Source organism: Branchiostoma belcheri, unplaced genomic scaffold (genome assembly GCF_001625305.1).
Source record: "Branchiostoma belcheri isolate BF01 breed outbred unplaced genomic scaffold, Haploidv18h27 scaffold136, whole genome shotgun sequence".
NCBI lineage: Eukaryota > Metazoa > Chordata > Leptocardii > Amphioxiformes > Branchiostomatidae > Branchiostoma > Branchiostoma belcheri.
This window is the reverse complement of record NW_017802780.1, coordinates 105,982-123,541: the sequence shown is the minus strand read 5'-3', so window position 1 is coordinate 123,541 and position 17,560 is coordinate 105,982. Positions and strand designations below refer to the sequence as shown.

The 17,560-nt window shown below is 40.4% G+C and overlaps 2 protein-coding genes across 2 annotated transcripts; both read right to left on the bottom strand.

Moving 5' to 3' along the window:
* Window positions 1-635: 635 nt before the first annotated feature.
* Window positions 636-5,591, bottom strand: LOC109464293 (fucolectin-4-like). The gene is made up of 5 exons (XM_019761247.1): window positions 5,396-5,591; window positions 4,805-5,020; window positions 2,658-2,808; window positions 1,686-1,764; window positions 636-797 (listed from the first exon to the last, which is right to left on the bottom strand). The coding sequence occupies exons 1-5, from the start codon at window positions 5,589-5,591 to the stop codon at window positions 636-638; spliced, it is 804 nt and encodes a 267-aa protein (XP_019616806.1).
* A 653-nt stretch (window positions 5,592-6,244) lies between these two features.
* LOC109464292 (C-type lectin domain family 4 member M-like) lies at window positions 6,245-10,084 on the bottom strand. The gene is made up of 5 exons (XM_019761246.1): window positions 9,904-10,084; window positions 7,821-7,969; window positions 7,144-7,253; window positions 6,522-6,649; window positions 6,245-6,249 (listed from the first exon to the last, which is right to left on the bottom strand). Exons 1-5 carry the CDS (start codon window positions 10,082-10,084, stop codon window positions 6,245-6,247), a joined length of 573 nt encoding a protein of 190 aa, XP_019616805.1.
* Window positions 10,085-17,560: the final 7,476 nt, after the last annotated feature.

The following is a 17,560-nucleotide window of genomic DNA, read 5'->3' as shown; positions in this document are numbered from 1 at the left end:
AATATGAAAAATAACACAACAAAAGTACAGCAACTTTCGTAAACTATATGCAAGAGGTATAACCCTCTTGAATAATTCCTCCTTTTTCTACATATAAATATGAAACTTAATTAACACAACAAAAGTACAGCAACGCTCATAAACTACATGCGAACATACAGACAGAATCTTGGGTACAACAAAATCGACCTAAATACAAAACCTAGGTATAAATCAATGCATAAACTGTGTAGAAATAGACGTTACAATAATTCGATAATGAAACCATCAATGTACTGAACACAGCAAGGCCAGGTGGCAGAAACACCTCCACAGTCGGATGTATACAATGTTGTCCAGGCACCTAAAAACAATAACAAAACTAACATATTCAATGAATTACTCAAAGAATCGGAATCTACCTATTTTAAATGTTATTCCAAACGGTGACTCAAGCAAAAACAACTTGATGTTTAATACATAAGGCCATGCACTAGATAAAATGTCATTCTCATTGTCTTTACATGGGTGTTTAATCAATCCTATAACATTGCATACACATACACATAAACATTGCAATACGCAATACATACATATTGCATATGGATACCAAGGAGGAAAATATAGCAGACAAACATGTTAAAAACTGTGATACCTTAATTAGAATACACCTGAACCTCGCACAGGGTCAGGGTTCGGTAGTATCCGGGCAGACGGACCCCGACGTACCGTCCCGACATCCCCTGACAGGAGACGGAAATAGAAGGCTGGCTCACGTCGATGTAATGGTCCCCTCCACACTTGGGGTTCATGGTTACCTAATCAGATATAGAAGGTCCATATGTAGTCCTTGTATTTAAACCGTCTAGAACCTCGGTAAGCGGCAGGACGACTCGCTAATCCCACAAACTAGACTCTGTGTTCTGTAGAACTGAAAGATATAGATCTAGCGCGATTCCATACATGATTCGGATGCTGAATTCCTAGCTTTTACTTCAGAGTACGCATTATATTGAATCAGATTTACAGAGACGTTTCTCCACCAATGAGTCATATTAAATATGTATAGAAGTCACTCTACTTCAATCAGCTTTATATATATATAACCTGCCATGTAAGCATTAGACTGGTATTATTTAATGTCTTGGGGTGGTGGGACTTCGTCACACTGTTATATTAACTCTATGTGTTTATTTGTAAATTATATTTCAAGTGCAGCTCCGCACGGTCCTTGTTAATGTTTTGTTGTGTATTAAATTAAGTAATATAAGGTTTGAACGATGTAAGATTGTCATAGTTTGAAAGATTGTAAGATTGTAAATACCTAAATTTGATGAACCAAAGTGATATCATATTAATCTGTAGATTCCGACATAATTGTAATTCGTATTTCCCTATTATTAATTAATGATTTATGTTGTAAACAAACATCAGAATTCAGCCCTGTGTGTCAAGGCTGAGAGATATCCTGTTGATATGTTGATACAAATAAACCAATAAATAAAATTGATAATAATAATTGTTCTCACGAGACTACGAGTCACTCCGCAATCAAGGTGTACAGTCGACACCGAAAATTTGTACGAGGTACGTGATGTTACCTTTCAAAAACAGTCACTGATCAAAGAATATTCTACTAACTAATAATTGTTATGTGTTAAATTTTAATAAATTGCTGTGTGTTAAATTGATAATAAAAATGTGACCTGGTAGGAATTCCCAATTTGGATGTTGAAGGGGTTGAGTCGTTCTGGACCATAGTCCATGCGGTTGAAGATGACCACCCTGTTGACAACATTGAAATATATAAGTTAGAGCTAATATAGATGTACATGTGCACATTACAACGAAATACTCTTCTGTGTTTAACTTAAAAGTGAAGAAAGGGTTTCCAGACTACCTCTGTGGCACTGGGAAATTGATATATCTACGTACAAATGACAGTGATTCCTGCATTGGGAGTTTTGATGAGAATATCCTCTGGTGTCGTCAATCTATCGAGTAACATTTTAAGCCTAGAAAGTGGAGGGCTATGCTTAGTAAAACGCTGCAACTTAGACTAAATGTCTGACTAAGTGTTATCATGTCCTGTGAAGTTGTATGCTGGACCCTCATTGGAAAGCAGCTTCACAAATGGATTGGGCTACTCAGCTGTTTTAAAATTAAAGGTTCTCTTCCAGTTCTCATCAATACACCGTCAGCCTACATGTCTCCATGTCATTTTACAACAACAGCTTCTTTCCCCGGACTGCAAAATTATGAAACTGTCTTCCAAACAGATGCTTTCCATCCGACTACAATCCACAAAGCTTCAAAACAAAGGTCCACCGCCACCTCCTGACATAACTACATTATATCTAGCTCTATGCCTAGAAGTGGCCAAAAATAATCGGCCTTACATTGAGCGACACCGTTAAAAATTATATAGAAATAAATAAATGATACACACGACTCAGGGTTTCAAGCACAGAAGTGACATTTGCCATCTTTCTTCAGCTGCTAAAGAAGGTAGTCACGTGACCTAGAAGGCCAGCAGGTCATGTGATTGGACAAGCGTGTTGTATATGTATTTAAGGGGTAATCTGTGGCGGCCTTGGTCACGGTTTGCCTTTTTTGTTTTAAACAAGACGACTTTCACGTACCTGTTAATCGAAAATGATTGTCCGAGATCCACCCACCACATGGGGTTGGTTTCTCCCTCATTGTGCTGACAGGAGTCATGGTAATAGTCAGTGTCGGTGTTCCCGTCAACGGCCAGACCGGCGACCATACCCCACACCACCGAGGTTTGGAACGCCGGCTTCCCTTCAGCGATGTTATCCGCTAAAACTAACATCATGGTTACTATGTATTAATGACTTTTGGATATAATCATAATTTTAGTTTTTAGAAGAGAATGATTTGATTTGATTTATTGAAATTGCAGACAATATAATATAATACTCATTAGCCACAGGCAGCGGGAGCTGGTGTTGTGTTCAACACACAAAACAATTATAAACACACAAACTGGACACACATTTAAACCTAAACAATATTAAGTACATAACAATTACAATCTATAATCAGCATAGATTAGAAGATATCAACCGAATATCTATTAGTAAATTTACTACTTGGTACAGTCCATGCGGTTTCTAGCCGCCAGAATGTTCTCGTGTCTGGGGCCACGTCTCCGGGCCTACTGGTGCTTCTGCTGTGTGAGCAGGTGGGCCTGACACATGTTCATGAATACACTGATGTTACGAGCCTCTTTAACAGGCTGATACATTAGACAGGATGAGATCAGATAGAGATGCAGTTAACCTAAAAGTGACCCGAACTTCCGGCACCCTGAAAAACATTGTAAGAGGACATACGAGCGATCTCTCGAGAAGGGACCGTACGGGCAACCTCCATATGGAGAAGCTCTGCACCATTATTCTGCACCACTGTTAAAGAGGCCCGCAGCATTAGTATATTTAAGAACATGTGTCAGGCCCACCTGCTCACACAGCAGAAGCACCAGTTGACCCGGAGACGTGGCCCCAGACATTCTGGCGGCTAGAAACCGCATGAACTGTATCTAGTAGTAAATGGACTGATATACTAGTATTCTAATCTATGCTGATTTTAGTACCCTTATACTTATTCTATATACTTATACTAGGTTTAAATGTGTGTCTTGCTTCTGTGCTTGTGATTGTTTTGTGTGTGGGCCACAACACCAGCCCCCGCTGCCTGTGGCCCACGAGTATAGTACTTGTTTGCAATTCTAATAAATCAAATCAAATCATTTTTCAGCCCCATCTGTGGCAGAAAACCCCACATATTCGATTTAGTCATGTCAAAGGTCAGTTATAGGCGCTTGCGCAGAGGGTGCGGTTTTAGTTTACACATCTACTAATTAGCATGGGTCAAACGGGCGGATTACACTTGGCGCACAAGAATACCCGGAAGTAAGGCTCGAATCTAAAATCAGTTTTCACCCCCAAATAACCATTGTTTACACTCTTCATCTGTTTAATGATATTTTGTGGCAAAATATGAGAAATGTTACCTCAAACTGAGATACCTTGTGGCATGTGCAAGTTATTTAAAGGTTAACAACACTATGCATATATGATGTTTATGTAGAGGTCATTTGCATGGATTATGAGGACATGTCATTTGCAAAAACTCATATATTTCATGGAGGTATGAGATCTACGAATTCTTGTTGGGACTGTGCTGGGGCAATATGAACGTTAATGAGGCCTGAACATCTGCCAAAGGCCGTGTTTATGTGAAGTCACTCAAGGCGCTTTACATGTGGTTTACCCCGAAGCCGGTTTCAAGTGGCTTTATCTGAACGCTCCAAATAAAGCACATTGAAAGCGCCTCGATCCCAAAACACTCCTAGAGGTGGTTTCGAATCGGTTTTCCCGCATCGCGATTTGCGTCTGAACGCAATGTGACTTCAATGTGACTTCGCCTGGTCATGGATTACGGGCTGATATTTCTTTATTTGTATGCAATATCAAATTTTGCGTGGCAGCAACTTAAAGGGAAGTAATGGTCAAATAATGTGTCCGTTATAGGGCAACCTTCACCGCCTATGCCGGGACCACGTCGGCATTCGGCCGAGATACGCTGAGAGGGGGCACCAGCAAGCAGGTCGTTGACCCCTGACATTGATAACACGCCACCTTGCGTGTTATCAATGAATGCAGTTTCGTAGAATCGTGATCGTTCACGGTTTGTAAGGATTGTGTGGCAAGTGGACCAGATATGAGGAATGTGAGTTACCCGAATCGCGATTTGGGTGACTTCACATAAACACGGCCAAAAATTGCTATCATCTCACCTGTCCCTGCAAACACCTGTACCTCACACAGAGACAGGACGTCCTTCCGGCCGATCAGCTGGACAGACACCCACCTCCCTGAGATGGGCTCCTCACACCGCACGTCTATAGTCTCTCCATTCGATGGAGTTTCCGAGTAAATGTCACCACATGGTGTATTTTCAAGGAAGTCCTCATATGGACCGACTCGTACCATGAAGTTTCGCAGTCGTTCTCCTGTAAGAGGTGTATTTCTACCTTTTTAGAACTGGTGTTCTAACTTTTTTTAGACATTTAGAAGCTCTTTTTGATCCTAAATAATTTAATCGGAGGATAGCGTTTACTTTGAAAGTTTTGAACTTGTAAGAGAACAAAAATTAAGTAAGATAAAGTACGTTTACACCCTTCACGACCGATTAAGAATTATACATCCAAGCATATGTGTTTTAGTTTTGGACATGTGATTTTTATGTAATACCGTATATAAAAGTATTATTATGTGCGGTTAATCTTTTACATCTCTGAAGTAAATCTTACAATTTTACGCATTGTGTAATAAAGATACGAACTGATATAATTATAGTTCTAACCAACTGTTTCCTATCCACTCACCACAGCAGTCTCCGCGGTTAATGACTGTCACGTGACTGATGACGTAAGTGTCTCCAAGATCAACCTTCCACCACGGCTCGTACTCCCAGTGCGTGTGTGTGCATTCGTTCAGAAGGTACATAGTGGTTCCTGTGTTTCCGTCCACAGCTCGTTCCGCAGGATATTGCGGTATCATCGTACTGCTCTGTGTAGCCATTTTGCCGAGGGCAACATTTACCTCCCCTGCAGGAAAAATAGCATTTGTTACATGTAATATGATATGGATCCGATTATTACCTCCATGAAAAATTGAGGTATTCTTACCTTCATGAAAAGTGGATGTATTGTTTTTGGCCTGTCTGTGCGTGTGTGTATGCGTCTATGTGTGTGTAAGTGTGTGTGTGTGTGTTTCCGCCTAACTTCATAACACCTTTATGGATTGTGATTATATTTGGTATGCTGGTAGGTCTTAGGAAGACGAAGGTCACGGTCAAATATGGGCGTCCAGGTGGATGACCTTGGACTGCAGCAGAACTTCCGGTTTTTGTATCTTTTGTCCTGACCATGCTATGGTCTTGATTTTTTTGTGACAGATAGCTTATATTGTCAGAAATAGCTGGTGTAAGTTTTGTCCCCCTATCGGCTTGTTCTGGAATTGCAGGTTAGTTTCTGGTAAAAACTTTAAAGCCAATAAGTCCAGATAGGAACAACGTATTTTCATTTTCGGTATGTAGATAGCTGAGAGAGAGTTGCACGTAATTAAATGCAAATTATGCAAATGAGGACTTAATTTACATAATTATTGAGGAACAGAGGAAATTCTATAATCACAGTGTTTTATATAATAGTACTGCCATACATGTTATCTTTTTAATCTGTGGCAGATGGAACATCAACAGATACCAATTATGCAAATGATGACCTAATTTGCATTATATATATATATATATATAATTACAACAATATTGGACAACGGAAGTGGGAGCTCTATAAATCGTTTGAATTTTTTGCTTTGTGTGAACACGTGGCGTAAGAAAAATGTTAACTTGAGTGTGTCGTTGTTGTCCTTTGTGTTAAGTTAACAAATAAGAAAGAAATGAGAAACTAAAAGAACATATGGGAGAAAGCTGTCTATTTCTTAGCTCACCTGTTTGTATCTCACAGATGTATCCATTTCTATCTGTGCACGCCTGGTCATTCCAACCCCATGCATGAGACCCGATTTCGGCACAGTCCTCATCGTTCATGTTGTTTGGCTCATTTGAGTTCCAGTTGCTAAAACACAGAGTGAAACAAGATTTTGTGTGTATGTGTGTGCGTGTGTGTTGGTATGCTTGTGTATGTGTATCACAGTATGTGCATACCCCCCCCCTCTCTCTCTTGTTGTGTTGACGGAAGTATCACAGTAGTTAGACATGAATGATATTTTAATACAGTACTTGCATCGTTAGGAGAGGCCACATATTTGACCATATGTGTGACAGGCTCGATGAGGGATTACAGGTATATTTTGTATTTATGGCATTATCGCTGTTTGGAAGTGTATGTAGCATTCCCTCTTAAGTAATGTAGAATTCCCTCTTAAAAGGGGGGCTCCTTTGTTATGGCCTAATACCAAGCCCGCCTCAAAATTCGTTAGACGTCAATGTTAGGACGTGAACGTTTTGGGTCACATCAAAATTTGCCTTACGGTCACTAGTATATGGTATCCGTCCTCATGAGCTCAGGCTATGACCCGAAGTGCCTAACGCATATTGACAAGAACTCACGTGACTGTAGGGTCATAGTTCGTGCCGTCCTCCCACTGCCAGTCGTCTTCAGCCACAATGTCAGACAGACCGAACCAGTAGGTGTCGTCGACCTGTGCTGCCATGTAAGTCTACAACGGAACAAAAAAGGGCCAAGGTCACGGTTGTATCCATAACCGTGCTTTATCCAGAAACATGATCAGGAACAGTTCTGGATAGTTCGCGCATACTAGTATCGGGAACATTTCTTTACCTATAACTATGATCAGGCACAGTTCTGGATAGTCAGTGTGTATTGGGAACCTTTCTTTGCCCATAACTATGATCAGGCACAGTTCTGGATAGTCCGCGCGTATCCAGAACCATCCAGGCACTCAACCAGATTGGCACGGTTTTGGATACGATAGTCACCAAACACAGTATTCATCATTTGATGATATCCTGGAATAACTACAGTATCAACAGGAACAAACTTGGTCATAAATCATAAATGAATACATTGACACATTTCTGCAATACGTATATTCGTATATCGTGACCACCCCTCCCTAGAATGGCATCGTCAACTTATCTCTCATGATTCTGTCATTGACGTCTGATACCGGTTCGTTCCATGGAGAATGTAGTGATACAAATGATGAATTGGTGTTTTCTATTTGCATGCGTGATCATTCAAACTCGTAACAATGTAACCTCACCTGTTCATCTGCGGTAGTAAGGCTGGCTAGATCTGCCTGGAGCTGATGACATGCGTCCCTGGCGTCTTGCCATGTTTTTGGAGTATCCACTAGCAGGTAACATGACTGCTTGTTTCTCGTCCAACCGTCTGGACATGCCTGCAAATACACTAAGATGAAAGACAATGTTAATTGTATTAGATAAACCTGCACTTCACAAGTGATTGAGAATTGCAATGGGCCAAATCATAAAAGTGAAAAAATATATGGCGTGGAACATTCTTCATAAGGCCACAGCAAGTAAATTCTATGGATGACAGACTCCAAATCTAATGTGAGCGGGCGAAAAAAAAGGAAGACGGTTCCTACATTCAAAACAAGGTTCCTATATTTTAAGATTTTGACTCAATCATGGTACAAATGGTTTTAATTCATTGGGAACATCACATATACACAGCCAGCATCACATATCACTGCATTAAAGTAAGAAACAAAACTTAAATCTGATGGTTTTTTGTCTTTTCTCTTCATAGTTATCTGCGATCACGGTGGTAAAAACTGGGCTGCAAAGTTCCCACATGTCATAGAATCCGAACTGTGTTCGATCTGGGCAATTCGAATCGAACCCGCGTTCTATTTCGGAGTCACCTGCGGTCACTTACAATAAAGCGGCAAAACAAGCCCTTCGGCCTGAGTGCCTCGCAACAGATAAAAAACAACACTTTTCTATAGATACAAACAGTTTCCTGGACAATACATGTCCGCTATCATTTTTTGTGGACATGTAACATGTAGCGAAGCTACTGTCGTGTCCTTAAGTGACCTTGAATACTGTAATGATTCTTTACACCAGTGTGAATAACACATGGCAGCCTTTTGGTCGACATGACATGTCTGCAAAACTCGTTTTAACCTGCAAGCATGGAGAGTCAAACATACCCCATTCACGGCTCAAAATGACCGTTACGGTTGTCCCGAAAATCGTGTTTTAGGGATTTTTGAAAAATGGTCTCAATTTTGAATTATGGGTAATTTACTGCGAAAAATGTAAAAAATTTCAATTTTTTCACCAATATGTTGACAAAAACTAGACTTAAAATCAGAAATTAAAAAATCCCTAAAGTGTCTTGTTCAGTGTCTAAAACACGATTTTTGATCTTATTCCCAGTCGTCGAAAAATATAAAAATCAGGCATCTGGGGTAATATACGTAGCCAGGTTTAAACGATGTTTGCCTAAAGCATGACTTGTGGTCGGAAACCCGAAAAAAATCGTCTTTCTTAGAGAAATTTTGCAAAATCAATGATTTAACATAAACAGCTAATATCAAAAGGATGTTAAGGCAATAATTTCATTTTAATTTGACGAAATTTACTTTTAAATCCTTTTTGTTTATTTTAAGTGTTTTACGGGTAGTCCAAAATAGGCCAAAATAGCGTCTTGTAACCCGATACATTTTAGAACGCTACTAGCAATGGGAAAGGATGCTGTAGTGACAGACCGCCGTGGTCCACCTTCCGGCATGGCAAGCAGACATTTTCGGCATGTTGATCACTGTCAGAAGGCAACAAAATTTCTTGTTTAAAGTTAAAACTTTTGGTCCAACACAAAAAGTTCTCTCACCTACAGCTTTCGACCAGTCACTCTGGTCTTCCTAAGTAGACTGACCTAGTGAAGCTCGTCACGTGGCTTCTTTGAAGTGTGACATTAACACTGGGTCAAAGGTATCTGGTAGACGATGTCGGCCCCCGTCGCAGTTCAATGTAGGGTGATGGGCCCTGATGTATATGGCTTCCTTCACCCCTCTCAAGAAATAGTCTTGTTCAGTGTCTAAAATCCTGAGACACCTCTGAACTGGCATAGCTAGGCCGTGTATGTTCTTAAAACCTGGCTTTTAGAGACCTCTCTGTTTCCCCAATGTACGTTTCCTGGTAGGGCCCCTTGTTGCTTTTGCCCTGGCAGGCTTCTTCTCTTTGGGGGTTTTGTCCTTGGGCGCAACAAGAATGTGTCTTAAAGTAGTGGTTGGTTTGAAACAAGTTGCAATCCCGTGGGAAATCCTCCTGAGAACTTCAGACAAGTCCTTAATGTATGGAAGGACTACCAACCCCTTGGACTTCCTGCTGAGGGTTTGGTGTTGGATGGTTTTGGGCAGGTCGCTTTGTTGATGGCCCACTGGGGGTAGCCACAAGTTTTTAACGCTTGGGTCAGGTGGGACTTCTCGGTCTCTAAATCCTGTGGATCTGACACTATGGTGTTGGCTCTGTGACATAGAGTCCTAATCACCATGGCGGTCTGTTACTACGGTATTCTTTCCCATTGCTGGGGGCGTTCGATAAAGTATCGGGTTACAAGACGCAATTTTGGGCTAACCGTAAAACATTTGAAACTAGTATCAAAGTTTCGTTGAAATAAAATAAAATTATTGTCTTTACATGTATTCAATGGTGATTTTTTTGCGCTAAATGGATGATTTTTTCGCATTTCGTTGTCGATGATTTTCGGGATTTCGCAACGCCATATTTTAGCCAATCCCCGAGCAAACCTGGCTACACATATCACGCAAGATCACTGATTTTTATATGTTTTGACGACTAGGAATAAGATCAAAAATCGTGCTTTAGGGATTTTTTTAATTTCTGACTCTAAGTATACTTTTTGTCGACAAATAGGTGAAAAAATCGATTTTTTTTTGCTTTTTTCGCACTCAATTACCCATAATTCAAAATCGAGGGCATTTTTCAAAAATCCCTAAAGCACGATTTTCGGGACAATCGTGACAGTGATTATGAGCCATAAATGGGGTATGTTTGACTCTCCATGTTTTCAGGTTTGAACGAGTTTTGCAGATATGTCATATCGCCAGAAAGTGTGCATTGTGTTATTCATACAAGCGTAAAGAATCATTACAGTATTCAAGGTCACCCAAGGATACGACAGTAGCTTCGCTACATGTTACATACCCACCAAAAATTATAGAGGACATGTACTGTCCAGGAAACTGTCTGTATCTATAGAAAAGTGTTGTTTTTTTTTATCTGTTGCGAGGCACTCAGGCAGAAGGGCTCGTTTTGCCGTTTTATTGTAAATGACCGCTGGTGACCCCGAAATGGAACGCGGGTTCGAGTCGAATTGCCCAGATCGAACACCATCGAACACAGTTCGGGTTCTATGAAATGTGGGAATTTTGCAGCCCAGATTTTACCACAGTTTGTGGTCAAGTGGATGGTTAGAGTCAAAGTTCACTTGACACTGTAAGGATTTTAGACACTGAACAAGACTATTTCTTGAGAGGGGTGAAGGAAGCCATATACATCAGGGCCCATCACCCTACATTGAAGGGGATTGAACCGCGACGGGGTCCGACATCGTCTACCAGATACCTTTGACCCAGTGTTGACGTCACACTTCAAAGAAGCCACGTGACAAGCTTCACTGGGTCAGTCTACTGAGGAAGACCAGAGTGACTGGTCGAATGCTCTAGGTGAGAGAATTTTTTGTGTTGGACCAAAAGTTGTAACTTTAAACATGTAACTACCAACACAGATGAACTTTCATGATAGTATAACAAAATTTCTCCATTTTTTGTTCCAAAATCAGGCGAAAATTAATGCGCACAATGATGTCATCCATAAAAATTACTGTGACCTAAACTTGAAAAAAAAAGCAAAAAAAAAAAAGAAGAAATGGGCATTTATGTTTGGCTCATTTCAGAAGCTTGTTCTAAAGGCAGTTTGCTTGTTTTGTACAAATGTGTTTTGCCATTGTCAAGTAATATATTATTTAAACGGCATTTAAGTGATCGCTGTTTTTGTATTAAACTAGCAAGACAGTAGGGAAGAATTTTGAAGAGAATTGTATGCATACACATGCACACACAAGCACACACGCACATGAACAAACGCACATACATACACAATCGCATATACATACACACACGCACACAGTCACACACACACATGCACACCTACAAGCATGCAAACACACACACACACACACACACACACACACACACACACACACACACACACACCTCGGTTGGGTTAAGGCAGCCTATGGCCAACTATGATTAGTATTTCATACATATGGCTGTAACTTTTGATAGCTTGGTCGCACCAGAACTTAACTTCACACAGTTCTAGTAGTACTTGAAACACATTGAATAAAGGTTATTTTGTTTTTACTACTTCTGAATTTTTGGGTTAAAAATCAACATTTTGGTTAAAAAAAAGCTGTTTACTTCATGGCTTTACGCGCAAGCGGTAACAACACCTTTCATCATGATATTTTACAAGTAGAAAGCCAACCCCCTATTTATTATTTTTGTCCGAGGCTATTTTGTTTTAAATGACAGTTACACTTTTTTTTTGGGCCAAAAACGACAGAAACAGCTATTTTTCTGTCATTTTTCGTTAAAAAATCGCCACAGTTAAAAAATTTCGACTTATATGCAAAATAGCCTCGGATAATTTTGATAAAAAAGTGATAATATGTAAACATGGATTACTCTAAAGATGAATTATGTTGTTTTCAGCTGCGCGTAAAGCCGTTTAAGTCATACTCCGAGAATAAAATGCGTAACAACGCGGGTTTACAGGGAAAACATACAAATGACCGCCGGTAACCCCGAATTCGAACACGCGTTCTATTCGAATGACGTCATATCGAACATGGTGGAACATGATTCGGGTTCGAAACATGTATGTGGCAATCGTGCAGACACACGCCCGAACTCGAACATGAATATCAGCCTAGGCCGCCTTAACCCAACCGAGACACACACACACACACACACACACACACACACATATGCATAACGTTACAGAGATACGACCTTACCGGTTGATGGCGATTGTGGTCGAACATCCGGGACCTCCGGAAGACCAGTCTCCGCCATGTTGTTCAAAGTCACAGTAGTTTGGGCCACTTTCAGGTTGACCGCATCAATCCTTGTTTTCAACCTTACAAGCCTGTCTGAAGAATTATAGAAAATGACCTTATTAGAGTTGTTCCTACAAATCTGTTCTAATATAAGTCACTGTCACTGGTTGCCACAGTGTTCTAATCTAAGTCACAGTCACTGGTTGCCAGAACATAGAGGTAACATTAGCGGCAGGGTGACCAGACAGAACAGACGGATTGACCAGTTGCCAGCAAGAACCGACCGTTATAGAAATACTTTGTCACACTGTTGAACAACTCTGTATAGTAGGGTATCCGTAGAGTCCTTTTGTGCTTACAGGTTGAATTCATTGTCCTTGCATTTAGTGTTATTGTATATACTTTACTAGTTTTTAAAAGTAAATAAGCTAGGGTTTTAAACAGTTGCGGCATCATGATTTTAATAAGTAATATGTAATATGTGCACGCAATTCAGCCTGTGGCTGCGATGTGAAACATACCAATTGTACTGTTTATTGTATTTGTGAAATAAACCAATATATAAAAGAGCCACGTGTTCATTGGACTAACTTTGGCAAAGCCACGCAACAGCTAACATGATATACACAGTCACGTATATACAATATTGGGAGTAACATTAAGTAAATACACTTCAGTGGACATACAAGATTAGTAACACATACTGTAGGGGCCAGTAAGGTTAATGCTGTACATAGTAAAGTTGTCTTGTTGTTCCTGCTCTTATAGTGAGTTATCAAATTTTGATTTTAAAAAAGACTAGTCTTAAATTTAACTCCACATACTGAGAAAAGTTATGTCCAGCTTCTATTCCATTTTCACAACCACGTACTACTAGATCCTGTTTAGTCTTTGGGTCTTTGAATCTGCTTGAAGTTGTGCCAGCTTGAAGTGAACGCTTTGCGCTACAGTACTAGTGAGCACAGAGAGAAATGTTGCACAGTTACTTACTTTTTAGATGCTCAGCTCGTTGCCCTGTTATGATGGAATCTCCCATCTCCAACGACAGAACGAAAACCAACAACATCAGTGTCGCAAGGATACAAAACTTGCCTCCCATTCTTGATTACCTGTAGAGGTACTAAACTTAACTTTTCACAAGAAAAACCCTGATAGGTTACTGATCGAAACGAGCTTGTATCGATTTCTTAATGGTAGACTTTCTCTGGTCTGGCTTAGCACAAACCACAATTCTTCGTTCTTAAGTTGTCGGTCTGGTCTCCGATTTGTCCTGAGCTAACTGCAGAGAAATTAGAATATCTCCTTTAATACATTGGGAACAGTAAACTCAATAATCAGTGTATTGTTAGGTTTAAGCTGTTAGACTGGTGTAAATTCAGTTACGCTGTCAGTTTTGTGGCATTTGCACTAAATCAAGTTACAAGCTGAAAATGACATTTTGGAAAACTTTACGTGTGCAAAAATATCAACAATTAGGAACCTTTTGACAATCAAAGAGTCAGGCTATACTTATTTACTTACAATGGCCTGTTCGTATTTCGTATTGCTAACAAAATTACGGGTATGGACGAAATAAATCCGTTTTCTACGAACAAGGCTGAACGGACTTAACTGTCGGAAATAAGCGTGGCAAACTGGTTAACAGGATCAGACATACATGTCAAATAAGGTCATAGCACACAAATACACACACATGGATGAATCGCAATGAATTAAGGGTCTGTAATGTTTATTTCTCAGCACCTTGACAACAAAACCACACAGCTTGTCATGAAAACTACAAGTTTATTCAACATCGTCTACAGACGCACAACCCGCAGCAGTCTCTCCACTGGAAAACATGCCCTCACTGTGCCGGTCTCTAGAATTCACGCCACCGGCAGAACCTTCATACACACTGCAGTTGACATCTGGAACAGTCTTCCAGACAACGTGGTGGGCCTGATCACTGACAACAACCTCTAGTCATTGAAAACAAGAGTACACCGGCATCTTCTCTCCACCACCAGGACTTCTGCATGTAGCTAGAACTTTGCAACCTTGCTGTAAACCAATGATTAGCCAGGAGTGTTACAATCCAGGCTATTGTTTACATTAGCACATGATAGAAAAAAACTCTTTTCCCCCACTGTCTGAAGAAATTGTCCCCAATATAAAGATGTATAACGACAGCGGAGTGACGTGTGGTGAGTGAGTGTTTGTGGCCCTTGTAGGAACTTTGTGTATGTCTGTCATGACAACAGTTGCTAAACTAATGGTGGTTGGATGGTAAAGAACTGAAAAAAATATGATCAAATTAAAATCAAATATTATTTCTGGACCATTCCAATTTGCCTCAAAATTGTAGGGGTGCATTTGAAATATTACATTGACCGCGAAAACAGCAACGGCAAAATACACATTCGTGCATCATCACGACTGGTGGATGTCCCAACTACTAAGTACCTAATACCAGCCTAGAAGAGAACAAGAAATAGTCATGCCTTCAAGTACCAGAGTTATCAACCAAGGATTGAGGTGTTCAAGAATTCATTCTTTCCTAGAACCATTGCAGAGTGGAACTCACTGTCACCAAGTACAGTAGGGGCATTGTCATTAGATAGCTTTAAACAAAGTCTAGAGCTAGAAGTTCAAGGGTTAGGTGTAACAAGTCGATCGGTGTAATATAGCCAGCTGCCGCCGCGCCGCGTGCGCTGGTGTGTTGCGCCGAAAGGCGGTTATACCGGCTATACAGATACAGATACAGATCACGGGCATGCCCGCAGACGGCGTATAAAATTGCGTGCCGATTACACAAAGGGAACCCAGTGTTTTGACTGCGAACACGAAAAACGGCTGTTTACAACACTCCGTCCGGAGGTCATGACCTCCTTCACGGAGTAATAACAGACGGTATAACACACTGACTTGTAAAACCAAAATATTTATTGGGAGGTTTGTGAAGATTAATCATCCAGGATAATACTAATAAGAAAAGTTTGAATCTTTACTTCTGGATAAAATAAGAAAATAATGTCAGACGTTTCAGACGCCGTCCGGCATCTTTCATCAGTGAAATATTCAAAATTGCGGTAGAACTCGGAACGGCACCGTTAATTCTAAAAGTATTTATGTTCTAAATAAACAAATAATAAGTTAGCAACAAGCGTTCTATAGATTCTATATACAATACACATGGTAAAGTATTAACTAATGTAATGATAAAGATAAGTGAGTCCCTAGATATGCTGTAAAGTAGAATCCCATGTACTTGAAAGTTCAACTCTAAGTCCTCCCTTCCTGTTGAGTGATGGTTTATAAAGTCTTTCATAAATCGCCTCCTTGACTCCACGCTCAAACCAGCGCGCCTCCCGGTCCAAGATGTCCGTTGATTCAAGATGAAAAGAATGTCCTTTATGTTTGTCCAGATGGTGCCATATGGCCGAAGAAAATCCACTGTTACTGGCCCTGCAGTGTTGCTTATATCTTTCCTTGAGCGGCTGACTGGTCTCCCCGATGTACGTTTCTTTGCAATGATGATCTTCACATTTTAGTCTGTAAATGACATCCGATTTCACACAGTTTTTAAGCTTGTCCTTTGGATGAAACAACATCTGTCTGAGAGTGCGACATGGTTTGAAGTTGGTGGCGATGTTGTAATTGTGTAAGATACGTCTTATCTTCTCCGAAACTCCTTGGATGTATGGGATGGAAATGTTGACTGTTTTAGTCCTGTCTAACTGTGAGTTTCTTGACGTCTTCTTAGATGAGTCGGAAGGCTTAAGTGCTTTGTTAAAAGTCCATTGTTGATATCCACACTTGGATAGAGCTTTCTTGAGGTGAGTATGTTCCTTGGCTCTGGCTTCAGCCGAAGTAATCAAGGTGTCTGCTCGATGAAACAAGGTTCTTATCACACCAAGTTTCTGTTCCAAGGGATGGTGAGAATCAAAGATGAGATATTGATCGGTGTGAGTAGGTTTACGATAAACCTCCACCTCAATGTGACCGTCTGTCTCTACATGTAGTTTGGCATCCAAGAAAGGTAGTGTGTTATCTTGACTGGTCTCCTGAGTAAAGCTGATATGTTTGTCAACCTTGTTAATGTGTTCGAAAAAACTGTCCGCCAATCCCTTCTTGAGCCGACACCATGTGTCATCCACGTATCTAAACCAGTTGGCAGGAGGGGTACCAGGAAAGCTATTGATAGCTTTAAGTTCGAACTTCTCCATGTAGAGATTGGCCACGATAGGAGATACGGGAGAACCCATAGCGCAACCTTGTACTTGCTTGTAAAACTCGCCATCATAAGTAAAATATGTACATTCAAGGCAAAGTTCCAAGAGTTGACAGATCTGGTTGACTGATAATTTAGATCTCTCTTTCAGGGTGTCATCAGCTTCAAGGAATTCTCTTACCACTTCAACAGCTCCTTTAGGGGGTATGCAGGTAAACAGTGAACATACATCGTAGGATGTGATAATCTCATCATTTTCAACACAAATATCCTTGATTTTGTTGACAAAGTCTTCACTGTTTTTTACATGATGTTCTGATTTACCAACCAGCGGACCAATGATGTTGGCTAAGAACCGTGCAAGTTGATAAGTCACCGATCCTATGCTGGAAACAATTGGCCGAAGAGGGATGTTATTTTTATGTATTTTTGGAAGTCCATAGAAGGCTGGCGGTTGTTGTCCTTTTGGGTATAACTTGAGATACGTCGAGCGATCAATCACCTTGTCTCTTTCCAATTTCTTAAGAGCTGCATTTATCTTAGATCTGAAATTAGATGTAGGGTCCTTCCTTAGTGGTAAGTACGTGTTGTCATCTTGTAACAAATCATGAACTTTCTCCTTGTATTGTTCTTGATCCAACACTACTGTGCATCTTCCTTTGTTCAGATGG